Source organism: Anarhichas minor, unplaced genomic scaffold (assembly GCF_050575085.1).
Source record: "Anarhichas minor isolate MPS153535 unplaced genomic scaffold, ASM5057508v1 ptg000073l, whole genome shotgun sequence".
Lineage (NCBI taxonomy): Eukaryota > Metazoa > Chordata > Actinopteri > Perciformes > Anarhichadidae > Anarhichas > Anarhichas minor.
The window spans coordinates 1,883,926-1,904,617 of record NW_027466519.1 but is presented as its reverse complement, the minus strand read 5'-3'; the positions used below and the strand labels follow the sequence as shown (position 1 = coordinate 1,904,617).

The 20,692-nt window shown below is 44.4% G+C and overlaps 1 protein-coding gene across 1 annotated transcript; it reads right to left on the bottom strand.

Moving 5' to 3' along the window:
• Nucleotides 1-748: 748 nt before the first annotated feature.
• LOC142935432 (chondroitin sulfate proteoglycan 4-like) lies at nucleotides 749-17,161 on the bottom strand. Its single transcript, XM_076079811.1, has 22 exons — nucleotides 17,098-17,161; nucleotides 14,676-14,839; nucleotides 12,861-13,979; nucleotides 12,319-12,729; nucleotides 11,593-11,714; nucleotides 11,061-11,169; nucleotides 8,981-10,303; nucleotides 8,175-8,267; nucleotides 7,423-7,914; nucleotides 6,941-7,092; nucleotides 6,654-6,840; nucleotides 6,323-6,505; nucleotides 5,874-6,050; nucleotides 5,497-5,698; nucleotides 5,234-5,365; nucleotides 4,413-4,588; nucleotides 4,118-4,313; nucleotides 3,832-4,003; nucleotides 3,290-3,683; nucleotides 2,732-2,884; nucleotides 1,948-2,529; nucleotides 749-1,849 (listed from the first exon to the last, which is right to left on the bottom strand). Exons 1-22 carry the CDS (start codon nucleotides 17,159-17,161, stop codon nucleotides 749-751), a joined length of 7,704 nt encoding a protein of 2,567 aa, XP_075935926.1.
• Nucleotides 17,162-20,692: the final 3,531 nt, after the last annotated feature.

Genomic DNA, 20,692 nt, shown 5'->3' with positions numbered 1-20,692 from the left:
GTGTCTCTACATCTCACTGTGTATTAATACTGTACGGTTTATCAGAAAAGGTTACATGACAACTCACCGCTGTAAAGAGAGGTGAATGTTATAAAAATATAGTTTGCATGCATGGACTTGGAAGCTTACAGTACTTTTAGTCACGAGCACAAACAGGCAGTATGATCTACCAGCTGACATACAAGGTTTTGAACACATCGACTCTGTACGGTTACAATGTTGTAGGTGAGTGGTGTCAATTACCAGTTACGCTACGAACTCTTTTGAGCTAAAATTCCGCTACATTAAATCTGTTACAGTAAATGCAATAAAGCTCAGTCTATGTTTCACTCCCTTGTTCAGCCACACTTCAAAAACGTATGCTTTCTTCGTCACAGCTATGGAAGTTGCAGTCAGTGTTTTGAGGAATCAGTCAGACTGATCGCTACACAAGTGTATGTTTGCATAAAAGAACCAATGGTGGCCATAATAGTGTCACAACGCTGCAGTACAATTACAGCTCCTAGGTGATGTTTTACGGTTTAAATAACATACATTTCAGTACATTGTTACTCCAACAAAGATGAGTTCAGTTGAACATTTCCTACAAAGAAAGGAAAAATCTCTTCAACAAATTAACATATTTTTGTCCTTTTTAAAAAAGTTGATGTGCCTTAGATGACTACAGCTGTCCCCTGGATAGTACACATGTGCTATTTATACACCAAAATACACCTCTAAGGCACAGTTTGTTTTTGGACTTCTTCCATCAAACCCAGTACTGGTTGTCTTTAAGAGTCGGAGTAGGGGACCTAGATCTCAGAGAGGTTTGGAATCCTGCAGTTACCATATCTTTTTCAATACTGTTACCACCTTTAATATTCCCATCATCACCTGCTCCATCAGCTTCAAATGGCCCCCAGAAGGTCATCCCAGGGGCCAGACTCCTCCTTCTGGGACTCAAAGGTACCCTGGGTGAGGTAGGGCAGCTTGCAGGGCCCAGCGGGGTGACCACCACAGAGGGCATAGCCACGCTCCGCTCCGCCCGGCCCAGGTAAGGGCTGTCCTCAGTGGGTAACATCACTGCAGCGAGCTGCTGGAGGAGCCGCAGCCGGGCCTGTTTCTCCTTGCGGCGGCGGAACACCAGAATCAAAACTACGAGGATTATAATCAGGAACAAACAGGCCAGCAGCGGCAGGATAATGAGGAGAGGGTCGGAGGCGGGGCGAGGGAGGATCTCAACGTGGACCGGGTGGTTGTCGGGAGGGAGTGCTGGAACATGTTTGTCTGAGACAGAAGGAGTGTGGGGCTGTGGGCCATGACTATGACCCCCTCCCGCTCCCTCTGCACGACTCCCTGATCTTCCTCTATGACTTCCGCTGCGTGTGTGGTTCCCCCAGCGGCTGTGAGGCCTCGACTTGTGCTGTGTCCTATTGTGGTTCTTATGTGACAAAATGTGGGGGGGCAAACCCACCCCGTCCCCGCTGAGCGTTGTGGAACCCCCTCGCCCGCCTCCTCTTCCGGTCGTAGTCTTATTGTGTGTCGGAAGTCGGGTTGTCGTTTGTTCGCGACTTGCACCGTCTGTATTCGAACCGCTTGGACCGTGATGCATCTGGTGGTGGGGAAAGATGGTGAAGTGAAGCTCGCCCTTCGCTGGTTGGACGTTTCCAGCCTTCAGCAGGAAGATGAAAGAATCATTGAGAGGCGTGGCGGGGGCGTGGCCTCGAGCCGTATTGAGTGCTGATTTGTTGTCATGCTGCCGGCTGTCGCTGTCGCTGAGAGTCTCCTCGATGGCGACCCGGCCCTGCACCACATCTCTGAACGTAAACGACTTCAGCACCTCTGTTGCTCGGTTAGGGTCATAGGTCATCTGCAAACATGCACACACAGACACAGAGTGGAAGAGAGAATGAACTGAAATTAGATGATTAGACTGAAAGTGTAACTGAGGTTTTTGCACAGCTTTACCTTGACTAGTTTTCCATGCTTTGGTGGCGACAGAACCTGAAAGACCGGGTCGGCTCGGCTGATTCTGGCCAGCTCGGATGCGTCGATCATGGATTTCCCCAGCTTCACAGCGATCCCACTGGGCACTCTCACTGGCTCCCTCAGGTAGATCAGAGGCCTCACTGTCACCTCCACCGTCTGTGCTGTTAAATTTCCATAGTCAACACCGGGTGACGAGGCTGACACCGAGACTTGGAAGCTGTCCTCTGATTCGCTGAGATCCGTCATGTGATAGACAACGCGTCCTGACTGCACGTCCTCGTGCGGGAAGGTTGCGACTTCCTGGTCGTTAATTGCGATGCGTCCGTGGCGAGGGTGCGTGGTGACCGTGTAGGTGATGTTGACCGGCCTGCGACTGTTGGTTTGAGCTGCAAACTGGTCGGTTGTCAGGACCACGGCGGTCCTGCCTTGAACCAATGACAGGCCAGTGTTGTTCACCATGGAGACAGAGGGCTTTATTACCTCCAAACTAAACAGTTTGTAGAGTGGGCGATGATGACCGTCAGTTACGTTGAAGTAGAAAACACCTGTTGAGGGCTCTCCCTGTCAGAGGGAACACAGGAAGGAAGGATTAAAAGAAAACTAACCTATGATTTAGGGTCAGGGTTAACCGAATTTAAACCCCCTGATTTAGGATGATTTGCTGCCATCAGATGCTATTGTACAATTCTAATCGCATACAAATTACACACATATAAAAAAAAAAAAAAGAATGAAAGTCTCCTTCAGCAGACTGACTCTTCACCTGCTGTATAAAGTGCAGCCGGCCGTGGTTGACGTCGTACTGGGTGAAGGAGGTCACCGGCTCCAGTCTCTCCCCCAGCGTCAGGTAGCCGTTGTTGGGCTTACTGATCACAAGGTAGTGCAGCTCCTCTGGAGGGGTGTCATGGTCCTCAACCTGGACATGTAGATTGACAGGATTGTATTTCACAAGACTCTAAAAGTAAACACTCATGTTGAAGTACTGTTGCTGCTTGTCTAATCTAATCTTAAAAGGTGTGCATAGAAAACCCATCCTTTGTCCCGAAAATGATAATTTCCTGGGGAAGAAATGTACTTAATATCAGCATCCCTGTTGTTATGTGACTTAATGACTTTAGAGGAACACTGTGGATGTTTTAATTGCTATTAAGACAAAAAGGCTTCTACAATTAAGATGCATTGGTGGGGATATTGGCACTTTGCTTTTTTAAAATTTTGTTCCCAATGATCGATAAATAATTGTGAAAATAATAAAGCATTTTGAACCATAAATATGCAGCCCTAACCACAGCCAAACCTGCTCTCTCAACACTTGGCTCACATGCAGATTGTCCGGTCCAAGTACGACTCTCTCTCCGACAACGACCTTCATACTCGGGGCGCTGCTCCTGATGAGCGGCGGCTGGTCGTTGACCGGTGTCACCGTGATGTTGAACGTCTCTGTCACCGCCAGCCTGTCCTTGGCACGGCGATGAGAAACCACGTCTGATGACGAAAGGGAGGATGATGAGGCTGAATAGAGAGGTGAAAAGGAAGCAGGGGAGGAAGAGGACGAAGAGGAGGAATAAGCAGATGAGGTGGAGGAAGAGGAGAAGAGATCCAAAGGAGCCACCCAGGCCCGGAAAGTAAAGCTGTCGCTCGTCGTCTCTGAGTCATCATGGACATATGTGATGCCGAACTTGTTTAGGGTGACTTGAGAGAAATCAGGTTTGTTCCTGGGAAAAGAAAAAAAAAACGTTACAATTGCAAGGTTGCCGAGTAGTATTTGGTAAATGGTTTTGTTGAAGTCAGCAGTGAATTGTCAACACATTAAAATACAAAGAAAAAAAAATCTATTGAGGCAAGAAGAACAGAACAAAGCACCTGGTGAAGTTATGTCCTTGTATAGACAGAGCCCCGTGGCGCGGCAGGGAAATCAGGCGGTACAGGATGTGGTGGTTTTTCCGGTGCGGCTCAGGGACTTTCCCAAGGAGATTGGAGGCATCGAGTTTAGACCTGTCAATCCTCACCCTGCCTCCCTCGGCCACCACAGCACCTGAATGACACATACGAACACCTCACTTGGTCCACTTGAACTTATATTCTTCATGGTACGAATATATATCAAATAAGAAATAGAGATTTTTGCACACACTCATTCGCACTGTACCCGCGTTGCTCAGCAGTCTGGTCTTGTGTTGAGGGCTGTCGTGATGTCCGTGGGCCTGATAGGAGATTAAGATGGTGAAGGTGTGTGGAGGAAGGAAAGCAGGAGGAGAGGACACGGTGAAAGAAAAAGCGTCTGCAGCCGACCATCCCACTGACTGTGGCCTGTTCTGATCGTACAAAATGACCCCATCTTTCACCTGAGAGACGAAGACATGACAAATCACAAAGAGCATCCTTTTAATTGAGAAGTAAACAAAAACTTTCCCTTTTGTTGCGAAGACACAGGCGTCCCCTACCATGCTTTGTGTGAACGTGGAAATGTTTCTTGTAGAGTTGTCGGGCATACGTCGGACCAGGCTGCCAAGTTTAGGAGGATCAGTTACCGCGAACACCACCAAGGGGTTTCGTCTGATGTCGCTGACATCGTTGGTTACGGCCTGAAGCTCCTGCTCAGAGATCGGTGTCACAGAGCCTTTAAAGGTTGGAAAAGATACAGCGAGAGTGATGAGAAGCTCACAACAACAGAGAAGAGGCAATGAAGGATCCTGGTTAAATCTATTATCAGTAGACATCGCCATGCTTTAAATTCAAAAAGCCACAAAAAGGGCAGGAGCAAGTTTTGTTGGATATTGTAAAAAATTAAATCAACTACAGTATTAAATGTCCCATACTATCAGAATAACAGCTTCACTTCTGTAACCCTGACCAGAGACTACTGATAAGTGAGTATGTTTACAGGTTAGAACCACTATCAGCCTGGCACTGACTGTGCGCAGAGGTATTGTGATCTCTTTGTGTAGGCAGCAACATAATGTTTAGACTAGTGATGCCACACAGTGCCATTGTTATATAACTACACTGAAATGAGGCCACAAACTATTAAACATTTTAATTAAAAAAATGGTCCAAATACCTAGATCTAGAAGTGATAGATTGACAGGCTGATTTCAAGTTTACACTTTTGTTCTAGAAAGTTTATACGTCAAAATCACATTTACTGTACTTAAGCAGGAAAAGGCCGACATACGCTTTGCTTCTACCGCCAGTCACTATACTTTAGCTGACTGGGTACAAATCCAGAATGTCGAACCAGGTTTTTAGTTTTGTAAAACCATACCTGGGTAGACCTCCATGGGATGATTTCTCTGCAGGGTGAGGACCAGAGAGTGGGCAGTTGTGCTGAAGATCTGTCGAGGGGCGAAGTTCACGCCGTCGTTCACCTGGAAGTGAAAGCCACCCGATAAAGCACCTACACAAGAAAAAAGTCAAAATCAGGAAAAAAGAGGAGTTTGTATATTCAATTCTCATCTGTTCTCATCTTTAAATATTTTTGTTTCTTTTTCTGAAAACCTATAAATATGGTCCCAAGATGTTACTCACCACTGTGCACGAACATCAATTGTCCGGTTTGTATGTGATGTTGGGTGAAGTTCAGGATTTGTCTGGAGAGGGCCCTCTTAAGGGCCAGGTGGCCGTTGCTTGGTGGTGTGACGATGAACTCCAGTCCTTTAGGCTCAGGAGTGTCCGAGTCCTCAGCACTGAGATCATCTGTGGTGATTTCTGTCACTGAACCCACCCACACCTGAGGAAAAGAGAGGAAAGATGGAAGGAAAGGAGGCAAAGTTTAGCTATCAAATTATCTAATTATGTTCCTTAATTTCATCAAAAACATAGAAGTAATCCTATAAATAAAGGTGATGCAGTCAGACTCATTTGAACAATCACTTGTCCTATGGGTGTAAATCGTCACTCCCCACCTTCAGACCCTTGTTGGTTGTAACAACCGGCGTCTCATCATCCACAGGTGTGACCTTGATGTGAGCAGTGCAGGGCAGGCTGTGCTTCCTGATTTCCGTCTGATTGGCCACAAGGGTAAAGTTGTCTCTCAGTGTGTCGCTGCCATCATGGATATAGGAGATGTACTCATGTTCCACCTGGAAAGAGAAGCCATTGTTGTAACTCCCAATGCGGCTGATGTTACAAATGCAGGAACAGAGCAACAAAACAGAGCATTTGACAAAAGCAGAGTGTTTTGAAAATATTTGTATCTTTAGATGCGAGAGAAAGTGCTGCTATGCGAAATTAACACACCTTCATTGGCTCACACCTAAACGGTCTTTAATAAAGCAAAAATCTTCCTTATTACCCTCAATTTACAAACCAAACCAAACTTTCCAAAAATGTGTGTGTGTGTGCTCAGTCAAACCTCTTTGTGAGTGAAAGCAGTGATGGGCATCCCCGGGATCCGACTGTGCTCCAAGTGTCCGTGTCGCGGTGGAATGATGATCTGGTACAGGAAGTTCATCCCTGAGAAGTGATGATTGGCCACCTTGATGATGTCAGTGGTCAGTGGCAGGGACGACCCCTCATCAAGGGTCAAGTCAGACACCTGCAGAACAGATGATACTACTGACTGACTGGTTGAAGAAGTTCCTCCTTTGTGTAAAATGTTTGTTAAGAAAATGAATTTCTCTCCCTTTTCATACAATTCTTTCCTTTTTTTAAGGTCATCTAACATCCAGACACACATTCTGTACCTGAAGAGGAAGCAGGATAGGGATGATGTCAATCTCTAGCCTGATATGTCCGACCCTTGTGACCCCGTTGGTTGCCTCCAACAGGATAGAGTCGTTGGTGTGTCCTGCAGCCTGCTGGTGGTAGACGATCAATCCCTGGTTGAGATCCTCCTGGGTGAAGGAATGTGTTGGCTGCTCTTTGATGCCCTGCATGGAGGCACGAAACAGACAAACTTATCAAGTGCTGTTTCTGTGCAATATCTCTGAAACTTTAAAGGTGCAGTGTGCAACTGTCTGTCAGCTTTAAACCTACAGGTGGCTGTATTTGATGGAGGTGCAGCTGTTCTCCGTTGTTGATCTGGTGCTTGTCGTTGGGGGGCAACCGTTGTAGAAAGCCCAGGGCGGGAGGACTTTGGACGGTAAAAACTATCTCTGAGGGCTTGCTGTCCTCATGAACCACCTGTTCAAACAGAACAGAACATATTTACTTATAAATATTACAATGAACTTCTGATATTAACAGACCATTTTTCATCTGTTGTCTAGATGATGTCACTGGATTGTATTAAAGTCCAGATGAAAACATTTGACTCAGAAATCTGACCGTGATTGCTTTGAAGGGTGAACTTGGAAAATAAATGACTCGGAAAGCATCTGTCAATATTTTCTCAGGTACAGACAATAAACCTTGATATATCCTAGATGCAAGTAATGTATCTTGCAATATATGAAACAAATACAGGCTGGTAACCAAGTAATGAATGAGTCATAATTATGGTTACTAGCTTACCTCTAAGTGGTCCTTGCTTATGGAGACGTACTGTCCCTCCGCCACCACCACTAGACGGTTACTTATGACCGATGGCGGCCTCTGGTGGCTCTCCAGGCAGATTGTTACCGTCACTCCAATGTCCAGATGTATCTCCCTCCTCCCTCTATCCAGCCGCCTCTCTGTGCTCTTCTCCCTGGCTCTCGCCGTCACATTGAACCCATCCGACAACTCATGGCTGCCGTCATGGTGATATGCCAGGCGCCCCGCCACCAAATCTCGCTGGGTGAATATTGAAATTGCATCTGTTGCTGTTACACGATCTCCATCTTTAAAGAAGAGCACGCCGTGTTTAGGTGGAAGGAAGACCACAAATGTCACTTCCTGTGGGTCTCGGATGTCAAGGTTGCTGAAGATGCTGAGGTTGGCAGAGGTCAAGGTTATGATCCCACCTCGCTGGACCATGAGGCCCGTGTTGTTCTCGACCTGAAGGTAGGGATCCTGCGCCATCACCTGCATCAGCCAGTTACGCAACAGAAAGAGAAATAAATGATCAGCAGCAGCTAACATCATTAGGCTTATTATGTTCACACTAATAAGGCATCATGATTTGTAATTACAAGCAAACAATTTGTAAACGCTATAATTAACGCTATAGCACAACATTTAAACTACTAATAAATAACAAATCAACAGTGAAATTGACCAACATCACTGTAAAATATGAATAAATAAAACCATGAATACATCATGCGTGAAGACATTATAATCACCTCCAGCAGTGTTGAAACATAATGTTTCCCATCTGATACGAAAAGCACAAAACGCCCAAAACTCACTCCTCTGTGGACAAACAGCACTTTTTTCTGCGAGGAGAGAAAAGAAAAGGAGGTGATGAGAGAAAAGGAAAACGCATCAGCAGGCTTTATAAAAAAAAAAACTGAAGAAACACCAGTATTACAAGTTTAGTACAAGTTAAGTACTTAGTATCTAGCGGTCAAAGGCAGCTGGATTTTCTGTTTTTTAAAGTGATTTTTGGATCCTCAAACAGCATCTGAAACCCCCTCCCTCTACACCTTTCTAACACTGGAAATGGGGAGCTGCGTCATTACATTTTTGCAAACTTCCAAAAATGATAATCCGACAGCATTCATGCAGCAATTGTCCAAATGTGAAGAGAGGAGAATCTATTTTATTTTGTGTACAACCAAGTGCAACACATGAATACCTTAGAGGACAGACTGTCCTAAAGTATGCGCCCCTATCCCTCATTTGCATGAGTGCACGGAATTTCCTGTCGCCTGACTCACAGGATGTAGATTTTGCGTATAAACCTTCCATTGGTCGCCTATTTCAGATGGAATTCTCCACCCCTTCCCCTATCTGCTCATTTCTCCTCTATATCTATTGAGAAATTGCAAGACTTTCAACCTATTTTGAGATCAGTCGGACATTGAAGACCACATGAAGGTTGTTGACATCATGACACAGAAACATCTGAAGACTAACCCTTGAATTGTTAATTCTAAATGTTCTACCTTCTGGATGAACAAGAACCTTCACAGATAATTGTGCTAACCTGCTCCAGGTCCCGTTGTGTGAACTCGTACAGCTTGTGGCTGGTATCACTGGCTAGCACCAAGTCTCCCATGGGAATCCCCCTCCGCGTGTACACCAACCAATTGTCCTCAAAGTCAGAGTCGTCATCCCGGTAACGAAGGTCATTCAGCGTCACCAACCTCTGCCCATCGCGGGCTACATGGAAAACTTTATCGACAGCCCTGACAGGTCTCTCATCGTTGACGAGCTGCACAGAGATATTGAAGGTGTGTTCAGCTGTGTTCCTATCCTCCTTCCTGCGTTTGTTCGGTTTGTAAACCATAATTTGGAAAGTGAAGGAATCCTGCTTGGTCTCGCTGTCATCGTGAACGTACACGATCCTCTCCCCAATGATATCCTGATTTGTAAACGTCACAATGTTATCGTTAATGGAAGTCGAGTTGGAAAGGTTGATCCTCCTTAACTGCCCGTGCCTGGGGCTCACCGTAACGCTGTAGTGGACATCCCGGTTACTTGCTGTGTGAGTGAAGAGGATGTCTTTGTTGATGACTCTACTTCCTCCCTCCAGGGTTGAAAGGCCTCTGTTTACAACGATGACGGCGGTCGACTCAGCATTGATGTTGATTCTGAAGTCGTAAGCTGTTGAGTTGGCGTGTGTTGAGAACACCTGAAAGCTGAACGTGTCTCTCGTGTCATCCTGAAGCATGTTGAGCAGATCGTACTTCATCAAGCCATCTGTGATGTTCTTTTGGCTGAAGGTTGACTTCCTCCGTAGAGCTTTGTTGTCGAGGAATAGCCGCCCTTTCTTTGGTAATGTTAGAAGCCTGAAGTAGAGGTCGCTCTCATTGACTTTAACGCCCTTAGAGATCACATGAAGGTCCTCGGGAGTGACAGCTGTAGACTGAACACCGTCGACCTCCATCTTGCTTCGTGTGATCTTGAAGTGGATCCAGCGCACCACGATGGGGAAAACAACCTCCTCAGTAGCCCGGGAGCCGATGCTGATTTTACATTTGAAGTAATCAGTGATGTTGCTCAGAGTCTGAACGCCATAGTAAGTGCTGAGGTATCGGATCCGTTCTTTTTCTAGAAGCTTCTGAGAGAAGGAAGTTGTCGGTTTCCAGTCGCCATTTGAGTGCAACCGCTGGAGCTCACCATATTGTGGCAACTCTGCAACGTCGTAGCGGATTTCCACTGTTGGATCATTCACATTAACTTTTACAGCAAGCTGAGTGGTTGTGATGATGGAAGCCCCGCCTTGGTTCACCTCTAGTCCGGTGTTATTCACCAGTTTGTGTTCGAGTGGCACCGCCATGATCCTCAAAACCACTGTGTTGCTCGACTGTGCAAAGGGAACAGGGAAACACCAGATGTTATGATAACAAAGAGGAGGAGATGAAGGAGGAGGAAACAAGGGAAGAGAGGAAGCAACAGGAGATGAGCAGAATGAACAGATTAGATGAACAGGAGCAGAAGGTTAATCAGTAATCGACTGTTGTACCATGGAAACATAAAATGTGTGTGTGTGCAATAAAACAATTAAGTTAACAACAGCTGTGCTTTCAGCTATACGCTAATGTTAGCATGCTACATGCTTATAATGATAATGCCAATATATTGATGTCCACCACGTTAGTTAGCTTGCTAATATTAGCTAAGTAGCAATAAACACAAAGCATAGCAAAATCTTATGGAAATGTTATTAGTTTTGTTGATTACAATTAATTCTGAGGAGTGTGTGAATGTTCCAAATTTCCTGGCAATCCATCCAATAATGTAAGAACAGGAAGCGACTGTGGCTAAGTGGATAGCAGGGCCGACCTTCAATCAGAGGATCGGTGGTTTGATCCCCGGCTCCACTAGTCGTATGTCGATGTGTCCTTGAGCAAGACACTTAACCCCAAAATGTAGAAATGTGATAGAATCTGAATTGCAAGTTGCTTTGGATAAAAGCGTCTGCTAAATGACTGTAATGTAATGTTACTTGTTTCTACAGTAGTCCAGAACAGACAAAACTCTGGCTCTAGGGGCATTTTCGCTGCGGCCCCAACTCTATGTATGGGGCTATTGCCTTTTGGGCAAGATAATACATTATTTACCTTCAGCCCGTCGCTGACCCTGAGTGCCAGCCGAGCGGTAGGGACCCCAGTGTGGATAAAGCAGATCTTACCCTCCTCCAGATCGTTCAGTGAGAACAGGTTAATGGCCCTGGAAGATAGACGCAATCCTGTTAACTTCCATGTCCTGATTCCTAACTCTGAATCCTGATTTAAAACATTAACACATCTAGTAGCTGCTTGCATGACTTTTGGCTACGTGGCCACATGCAACAAGGTATACAAGTGGATAGACTGAATGTGGAATGTGACAAGCCCATATCAAAATCTAGCAACCACAGATGTGCAGGGTCAGTTAGTTTCTGGATATGTACCAGCAGATTCAACTAGCAGTTACAGAGAGCCACACTCTACAATTAGCTTTTGTTCCACCAGCAGGCATTTCACGGTTTATTTATTTTTGCATTGAATATTTTGTTCCATCTGGTTATTTTAACTTTTATCAACATCAGCCACTTATCCAATAGACCTCCATGGTGGGTTGTGTGATTATTTGCAAAGCCACAGTACAAACCTGCCGGGGTATTCCTGGTGCTCGAGGTGTCCAACCTCAGTTTTGAGGTTTCCCAGGGAGCTGAACACCAGCTCTGCAGGACTGCTGTCGGGGTCCCACGCCCTCAGCACATCCGTTGTCAGCTGGGGACATAGTGGCTGTATTCATTTTCATTTTATACTTAGCGAACATCCACGGAAAGATGATGATAAAACTGAAATGTATTAAATACAACAATGACAAAATCTTAACTAATAAACTTCTTTCAATAACTGCTCTCACAACCCATAGGGCGCTAAGTTGTTTGACGAGCATCTCATAGACTCAGAGACACATCCGGCTGTGCTTTAACGACTTAAAGAAACTGAGTTTATCTAACTGTGGACAGTTGGTAGAATGGGAGTGGTTTTCTGTTATAAATAAATTATAATAAAATGATCTTAGATAGAAATATCTTAGACCGAACGATCTGAAAGAAATTTGAATTAAAGCCAATATAAAGGTGCTTCACAATAAATTAAATTAAATCTTATGTTAAAATGATGTTAGTTAAACTAATGGTGTATCGTGGAAGCTGAATACCATCACTTTTTATGAATATGTCAGAGTTTATGATTCATAATTGAGATATTAATAATCGTTACATATTTTGATATTAATTAATTATTATGTATTACATCTGCTATAAGCAACCACCCTACCCTTAACCCACTTACACTTAGCATCCGAGTGCTCTGCTGGACCTACCTGTCGTTTGGACTTCTCCAACAGTGTGAAAAGGTTTCCCTCCGGCAGGCTGAGCACAGGTGCATCATTAACAGGACTGATGCTGATATTGAACTGATGCAGGCGGTTACCCTTCAGAAATACAGGAAGCGCCTTCTTCTTGCTGGAGAATACCGAAAACATGAAGAAGTCATGCTGGTCCTCTGAACCATCGTGAACGTATATCACACGGCCCTGCCACAAGTCCAGCATACTGAAAGTACGGTCGACCTCTCCTGCTCCTAGTGTGACAGTCCTCTCCTGGCCTTCCCCCAGCATCCCATCAGGGTCAGGACTGAGGTCCAGCCGGAGCTGGCCGTGGACAGGCTGCCCCTCAATGCGGAACATCAGTTGGGACGGATGAATGCCCAATTTCCGAAAATCCAGATTCACCTAAAAGGGAGAGCAAATAGGAACTGACTTGGGGTTATTATGTGAAAACGACATAACTCCATGTTATTCTTACTGACGATGATGTATAAGAAACCTGTCACATAACTAAAAGTGAAAACTAAAAGTCCTACCCTCATGTGTTTGGGCTCCAGTGGTGCGCGGCCTCCCTCCAAAACTTCAAGTTTTCTCAGCAACAAAAAGTTAGCGTTCTTCTTATTGTTGACAACTGGTTGTGTGGTTGTAACATCAAACTCGGGACGATCTGTTGGACTCGAGATGGTCACCATACCTGGAACTTGCCCCGTCTTACAGCCTACAGTGATGTCCTTGGTGACGGCAGCATGAGGTAGGCCTGTTCTTTGAGTATTCACCCTAATTCCTCGGAGGCAGCCTTTAAAGGAGCCTCCCCGCCCAGCCAGTTGCCCCCCAGGCACAGCGGACAACAACCCAGCTCGCCTTGCATCCCCCCGTGCTTCTTCGTCCAGCCCTCCCAGGAAGAGAGGCCCTTTGAGCTGGATGACCTGGAGCTCCAGACTCAGGGTGGCCTTAACCAACTCCTCCCCCACCTTCAGCTGGATGCTGTTGGGCAGCAGGTGCAGCTGGATGGGGTACCACGTGTGGTTGCTGTGAACATACGTTAGAGAACGCAGCTCAGTCTTGCTGCCTTCTCCATTTCCTACGGTTGCCACCAGGTTACCATCTCTGATCTCTATGGCAAGAAATCCTCCCTGGTTGCCAGAGCTATAGAGAACCATGCCATCTTCTTCTCTTGATGAGGGGTGCAATTCACATTCAAACAGCCCCTCCTGTGGCACTTCCCACGGCGGAAGAGAGATAAAAGCTTTAGAGCTGAAAAAGCTAACGGAATCTTCTTCCGTTGCCGAAAACTGCGGACTACAGCCCAGAGATACCTCGTGGACGCTCTTGTACCCAGAATAAGGCCTTAGGCTTGACAACAGGTTATGTTCATTGAACACAACTTCATCTACACAGCCTCGAAACCCAGCGGAGATGTTGAGAAGGAACGGGTGGTTCAGTCCGGCTGTCCCGCCAACAAAAAGCCCGTCCTCGACACTGAGCTCCAGGTCTGGTCCTGGCATACGGAGGCTGGAATGAGAGTTTCGGTCCACGGTCATGTTGACATTATGGTGGTCGTGGGTCAGCTCCATGGAGTGCCACGCCAGGTCGCTGAGATGGATGCCCTTTTCTGAGCGTAGCGAACGCTCACCTGAGCCCAGGTCCAGACGGACCTGAGGGATGAAGGGGGGAGTAGAGAAAGAGTGAGGAAAGGAAGAATAAAAGGTGATAACCAAGACCAATGAAATGTCTTTCTATTTATTTTCTTTGCCAAAAAAATACAAACTTGAATTAGTAAGAGAGAGCAAAACATAAAAGCAAGCATAACATGATGATGAGAACTTCAATTGGCACAATTCATAACAGAATCAAGGGACTTGTTAACTGTGTTGCATTATTCCACACAAAAGTAACCAAACTCTTTTATGAGTTGCTCCCTTGCAGTGTACTTGGGAGTTTTTCTCTCTTAACGTTGGTCATGAAGGAACTTGTTCTGAAAGTGCCAGGGGGATATTTTTTTTTCTCTCTGCGAGCAATCCGACACCGAGCTGTGTGTGTTCAGACTTCTCTCTGTCTCTCCTTCGGATAGTTAATGGCAATATATGAGCTAGAATGGCCCAAGGGACACATATTTCCTCTTGTTTTGAAGGTGTGAGGCATCTTTAAGTGAGAGCCACCGAACCGCTTTTATTTGGACTCATTTGTACTTATATGACTAAAATCCAAATGGTCTTTCCCCAACCAAACCATACCATTTTTGCTCTTTAAATGGACAATAAACATGTCTTGCTTGTTTGTCACCCATGAATAGATTCCTGTCAGTCGCTTTAGACACGTGCGCTACTGTCCTAACATGTCCTTATGCCTACCTGCAGGCGCCCAGAGAGGAGCTCCAGCAGCAAGAAGTCTCTGCGTCCAGCTGCCAAAAACAGCATGGCCGCCGGACTGGAGGTTCGGAAACGCACATGGAGCAAAGTCTGAATGGACGCCTCCACTGTCCGCAGGTGGATGTATCCATCCCCGTAGAATGACACTACAACAATGAACAAGAAGACAGGTAAGAAGTAGAGGTTTTAGCTGTTGCCAGAATAGTCGGCTCATTCAATCTCTTTTATATCTCTATATTAAAAAAAAAAACAATAATAAAATGAACATTTGGTGACCAAAGGCATTCTCCCAGCAGAGGTGATTCCATTAATCTGTATTGACCAGCTTTCCAATATGGTGTCTGCTCTGCACTTTAAACCTGCTATCCGAATCAATTAATGACAACTAATGCACTCTGGAGCGGGTCATGTTCTGATGCTAAAAAAGAGTTCACCGTTGACCCAAATGACGCAGATTGGACATTTAGTAAACATTTCTCAGACAGAGCTCTCAAAGCGCGAGCACACATGTCTGTCACAGCACACGTAGCTAACTCAAATTGAGAACCCGTGATCCAAATATAAATAAAAATGTGAAAAGGACCACTGTTTAAATGAATTAACGACTATTGATATTGCATTAATATTGCATCCTCATGCCAGATATCAGCTAGTTTGAATTTCCAACATTTAGCCAAAAGTCTACAGCCATGCCAGTGGAGTGCAATGCTAACATCAGCATGCTAACATGCTCACAATTACAATACTGGCATGCTGAAGTTTATCAGGTGTAATTCCTGTAGTGAAAACAACACAAAGGGCAACCTGATGGTGGTACTCGAGGTAAAAAGTTACGGGGTCTCCAAAATCATTACGATGCATTATCTGGGAACTGTGAGTGTTTATACAAATTTGTATGCGATCTATCTAGCGGTTGAGATACCAACCAGCCAACCGTCTATTCATTGTCTAGTCTAAAGCCTCTGTATAAATTAGGTACAACACTTTTTCATTCTAGGGTTTTATAATTGTGTCTATATGTAATTATGACACTGTACTTGTATTTAATAGTGAAGCCAGTGAACCCAGGACTCACATCTATGAATGAAAAAACAATAAAACAGTCTTCATTTCAATCAATTTGACCTACAAAGCAGCTGTTGCAGCTATTGGAGCACTTTGTTAAAATGACCATGATCAATTTGTTGAACACATAGCAAGTAGAGGTCAAAGAGAGAGAGAGAGAGAGAGAGAGAGAGAGAGAGAGAGAGTGTGTGTGTGTGTGTGTGTGTGTGTGTGTGTGTGTGTGTGTGTGTGTGGTTAGGGATGGCTGACACTCTTAAAACTCTATATGAGACTGAACACCAGATAGAAATTAAAGAAGTATTTCAATGATTCAAATGAAAGCACAGAGAGAGTTTTACACATCAGAGTCAGATAAAAGAGTTTATTGGCCAGAGGAGGAGAAACAACTTGTTCATTTTATGAACAAGTTATTCTCAAAAGCTACTGTGTGCAGCTCAACAACACAGCAGTGAAATTACATGGCAGCCAATGATTTACGTTCCCACATCACACACACAAATAACAGCCAGATGGCAACACATGCTAGTCTGTTGCCTGAAGGGAAATTACAACCATTAATCATGATGGCGTATTATTTTATTGCCTTTAAATCCCTCCTGGTAGGGAAATGCACTGCCTGCAAAATAAATAAAAAAGAAACACATTTGGTAGACTGGTCCCTGTGAGAAGCACTCGGTCAGCAGGCCGTCCCAGCATGCCGCTCTGCATAAAGCCTATAAGCCTGCTGTCAGTACAACCCATGCCTGTCCATCTATCTCTAATCTGCCTCTATGATACCAGTGAACATTGGATTATTAGTAATCTTCCTACAGTGACGGACACACCTTGAATGTGAGTGCAGGTCTTTAATGCGCTGTCATGAGCAGATACCACCAGTGGAAAACTTTTAACAACCAAACTCATTTAGTGACATCAGATGTCTAATTATAATCCAGAATTCAGCAGCATATTGCCATATATCTGCAGACAATATTAGACTGGATTATTAGACATTAAGCTGCCAACTCTCATAGACACATTTTAATAATCAATTGCTGTAAAACTGCATTTGCATCTTTATTCCTATCATCTCCTGCACCAATTCATTGAAGGTTGATGGCATTAACTTCAGGACAACAACCACAGCTTGTGTGTGAATGTTAAACGTTGACTTTACTGAATGTGCACTAACAACCATTAAAAACTGTAGTTGCATGCATTTGGCGTGCTTTTAGAAAGGGAAACATTTTCACAGCATTATCAGTTCTATTATAACAATGCAACAAATCATGCACCTGTAATGATGTGGAATAATTGTTCTCAGGTAACTTTTTGCATGTTACCTTCTGCAGTGCCTTACCTGCATAAACGTGTCCTGTGGAAATCAGCAGGAGCAGAAACAGATCAGCAACAAGACTCCCCATTGTTAGTTAGGCCCCTAAAATCATTTAGTTAAGAGCAACATCTGGCTGCTTGATTGTGCCGTCCATTGTCTTTACTGCACAGCACCGGCCCTCATTTCAACCACTGGCAACTTCCAGACAGCCTCTACTTGCTTTGCTGGCTTTGGCTTACAGTCTTTAAAAAAAAAATGTACCTGTGCCTGCTGGCAAAGCACAGCGAGGCGGAGCTCCACCCTTGGATCCTCCCCGTGGCTGATGCAGTGCTTAGTACCGAGCATGAACACAAGGGGGAGGTGTCACAACACATACAGAGGCAGAAAGGAAGAGGAAGAATGAAAAGAAAATAATGTTGGAAAGGGGCTTCATAGAAGGTGCAGCAGATTGTTTGTGTATTTCTGTTCATGGGAGACTGAGACTGGATCACCCCTCTAGTTAGACTATTGAAGACAAAGATGAGACTTATTTTGAAAAATGAGAATGGTATATTTTCAGTTGGCAACCTGTCTCATAGCAAAAAATCCTCCTGATTGGGCCATAACAAGGGAACTGTCAGCCTCTCTGTAATCACTGTTCCTCTAAAACTGAGCTCAGTATACTACTCAAAGTGTAACATAACACTATAGCTCCACTTTTTAGTTCATACATTTCAACTTTAATGTAGTTATTAACTTTATTATGATTTTGGTCCTGAGATTTCCCTCTGGATAAATAAATAAAATAATCTGACATGGCCCTGTGACGCCCTTCACCCCGGGTGTACCGGGACAATAGATATGTGGATAATGAATAGAAATCTCTGATGCTGCATTGTACTCCGCACCCCTAACGTACAAGGCAACGTCACATTCACTCTGAATCGCCACCCTATCAGGACATAGAAACACAGAATCAACCCTCTGCACTGTTGAGACTTTGGAGTTCTTTGCCATTTGCAAAAAGATCTGAAGCATGCCACCGAGTGTAGTAGGAGTATTAAGCAATAAGTCAACAAAAGCTGTGATTTAGTGATGATAAAACAGCTAAAGGGGGGTTGTTTAGCTTGACGATGTATCTACCGTCAGCAACTATTATGCTTACTTTCCCCGAGCTGTTGTCTCTTGCCAGCGATATCATTTTCGTTGCAGTGCAGCCCTTAACTTGCTGAGTAACCAAGCGACACTTTCAAAAACAATATATAGCGAGCAATTGACAACAAAGCTCGAGAAAAGTGAGCATAAAAGGCTAAAAGTAAAAACATGCAAGCAAGCTAAAGTTATATTGTAAACTTCTTATGCCGTTGGATGGAGATAAAAGTCCAGTGGATTGGGCGACAGCAATGACAGGACACATGTTCCCTGGCTGCTTTAACATCAATCCCTGCAGGATACTCTGGACTGTTCTTATCCAGGTTGATGATCAGGTCTGAAGAACGGACCCCGTAGTCGGTTTTGTTTTTTGACTTTTCAATTGTTTCTTTAATTGTTTTTATCTTCCTCCTCTATCCTGTCCTTCTCTGCCAAACACGTTTCCACACTTAGCCCACCCAGTAAATCCAAACAAATTAAACATGAAATCTGACATTGTGTAACAATAGGTGAGTCTTTGGCGCAGTGATACTATTGCAAAGCGGTCAGAGCTGTGTGTTATTTTAAGGGTTCGAATGTGGCTTAGCCAATCGTAATCAAGGACCGGAACTATCCATTTTACAAACGGTATTTGAACTAAGCAAGTCTACCACTCACATTTTTAAACTGTCCACTCAGTGGCTTTAATCATAAATTCAGCTGAAAGTAGGTACAAAGTAACATTAGAGTACAAGTACCCCCTGAAAAGAAACTTTCCACCTCAGTAGAACACCCACAGAGCTGAAATAAATTGACCTGCAGAGAGGGATAGAAGAGGGAGAAAATGAAGACGATACAAAAAATGGGAGTGTGCAAAATTGCTAAAACAGAAAAGAGAGAGAGAGAGAGAGAGGAAGTAAAAACAAGAGGTTAAAGGAGGGAAATGGCCTGTGGCCGATCGAGGTAAAGTGGAAGTTTGGGTGTGATTGTTAAAATGCAGGACACACTCCCTAGTCTGTATCCTGAACCCCCTCCCACCCTTTAACCTACTACTTCCACACACACACACACACACACACACACACACACACACACACACACACACACACACACACACACGTTGAAATGGGCTGTGAGTCTGCAGCTGGAGAGAGTTTGGTCCATTAAAATGTTGAAAGAACACACATAAGGGCTTTTATTCGGCTGCTGATTCAAACTCCGCTTGGCTCGCTCACGAGAGGAGTGATGGGTTTAGGTTTAGTTCCCAGGGTGCTGAATAATAGACTCTGCAGCCTGGTTTCTTAGACGGAGGGGTCACACCCAAAAATGGGTCACAGTTCAGTGGCGACGGGTCCTCTCATGACAAGGGAGGTGGTGTGTTTTAATGAGCCTGGATCCCACGCTGAGAGGATTAGCGTCTTGTCTTTTGGGCTGGAAAAGTCTTTTAAGTGCTTAAAAAAAAAAACTTAAGCTAAACTATGAGACAACTGAATGTTTATATTGAGCTTTAATTTCTACATTTCACGGGAATTATCGTTTCTGGGCATCAGGACCCATTCACAGGGGAATTTCCGACGCTAAATGCAAATTAATAAACAAATGAATCACATATACATGCAAGGTTGTTGGTAAAGTGGTTTTGCTAAAGTCCCTATAAACTCCAGCACAGATGTTGTTGGCATTTGGTGCTATTTGGTAACTACTGTATTGTCCAATATGATAAATATATATTTTAATCATCAAATGAAAGAGAAATCAATCAATTTTTCTTAAACACAAATACACTTTGAAAACCCAGCGACATTCTCATCAAACTAAATAAAACTGTTGAATTCCTCCCTCTAAAAAACACCAAAGCTATAAAACTGGCATAATACAAGGTATAGAGAACAGGAACCACCTGGCTGAGGACAAGGCAAACAGCGTAGACCAGGAAGAGACGGAGGACTTGGGACCGATTTAACCCCAGCAGCAGCTAAAACAACAAAAACACACCACACAGCTGGATGGACCAACCTAAAAGGTCCCTGCTTCTTCTTACACATGTCACCAACACTTTGTTGTGTGTGCAACCGAACACAGTAAAGAAACAGAAAAGAAAAGAAAACAGAAAGCAAAAAGTGCTTTCCTCCTAGAAAACTAATGAACACAATCCTCCTTCCTTCCTCACCTACATGTGTTGGCACATTTGCTCATGCTTGAAAACGTGTCAGTGCCAGTTTTCACGAGGAATTTGATACACATCTATTGATTTTTTAAACAAGCACGAAAAAAGAGAGCACATTATCCACCTGTGCAGCCAAGATGAATGAGTCACAGTGTTTTGATACTGGAGTAAAAATAAAGTTAATGGAAGAAGGCTTAAAACCCTGTGTGGGCTCCGCTATAAACCTCGGCCTGCGCTTGTGGTCCACTTCCAGTATAAATACAGTAATTGAGTGACACATCCATTTTCTATTTATGAGCTTTGTTGCATAAGAGAGAGAGAGAGAGAGAGAGAGAGGAAGGG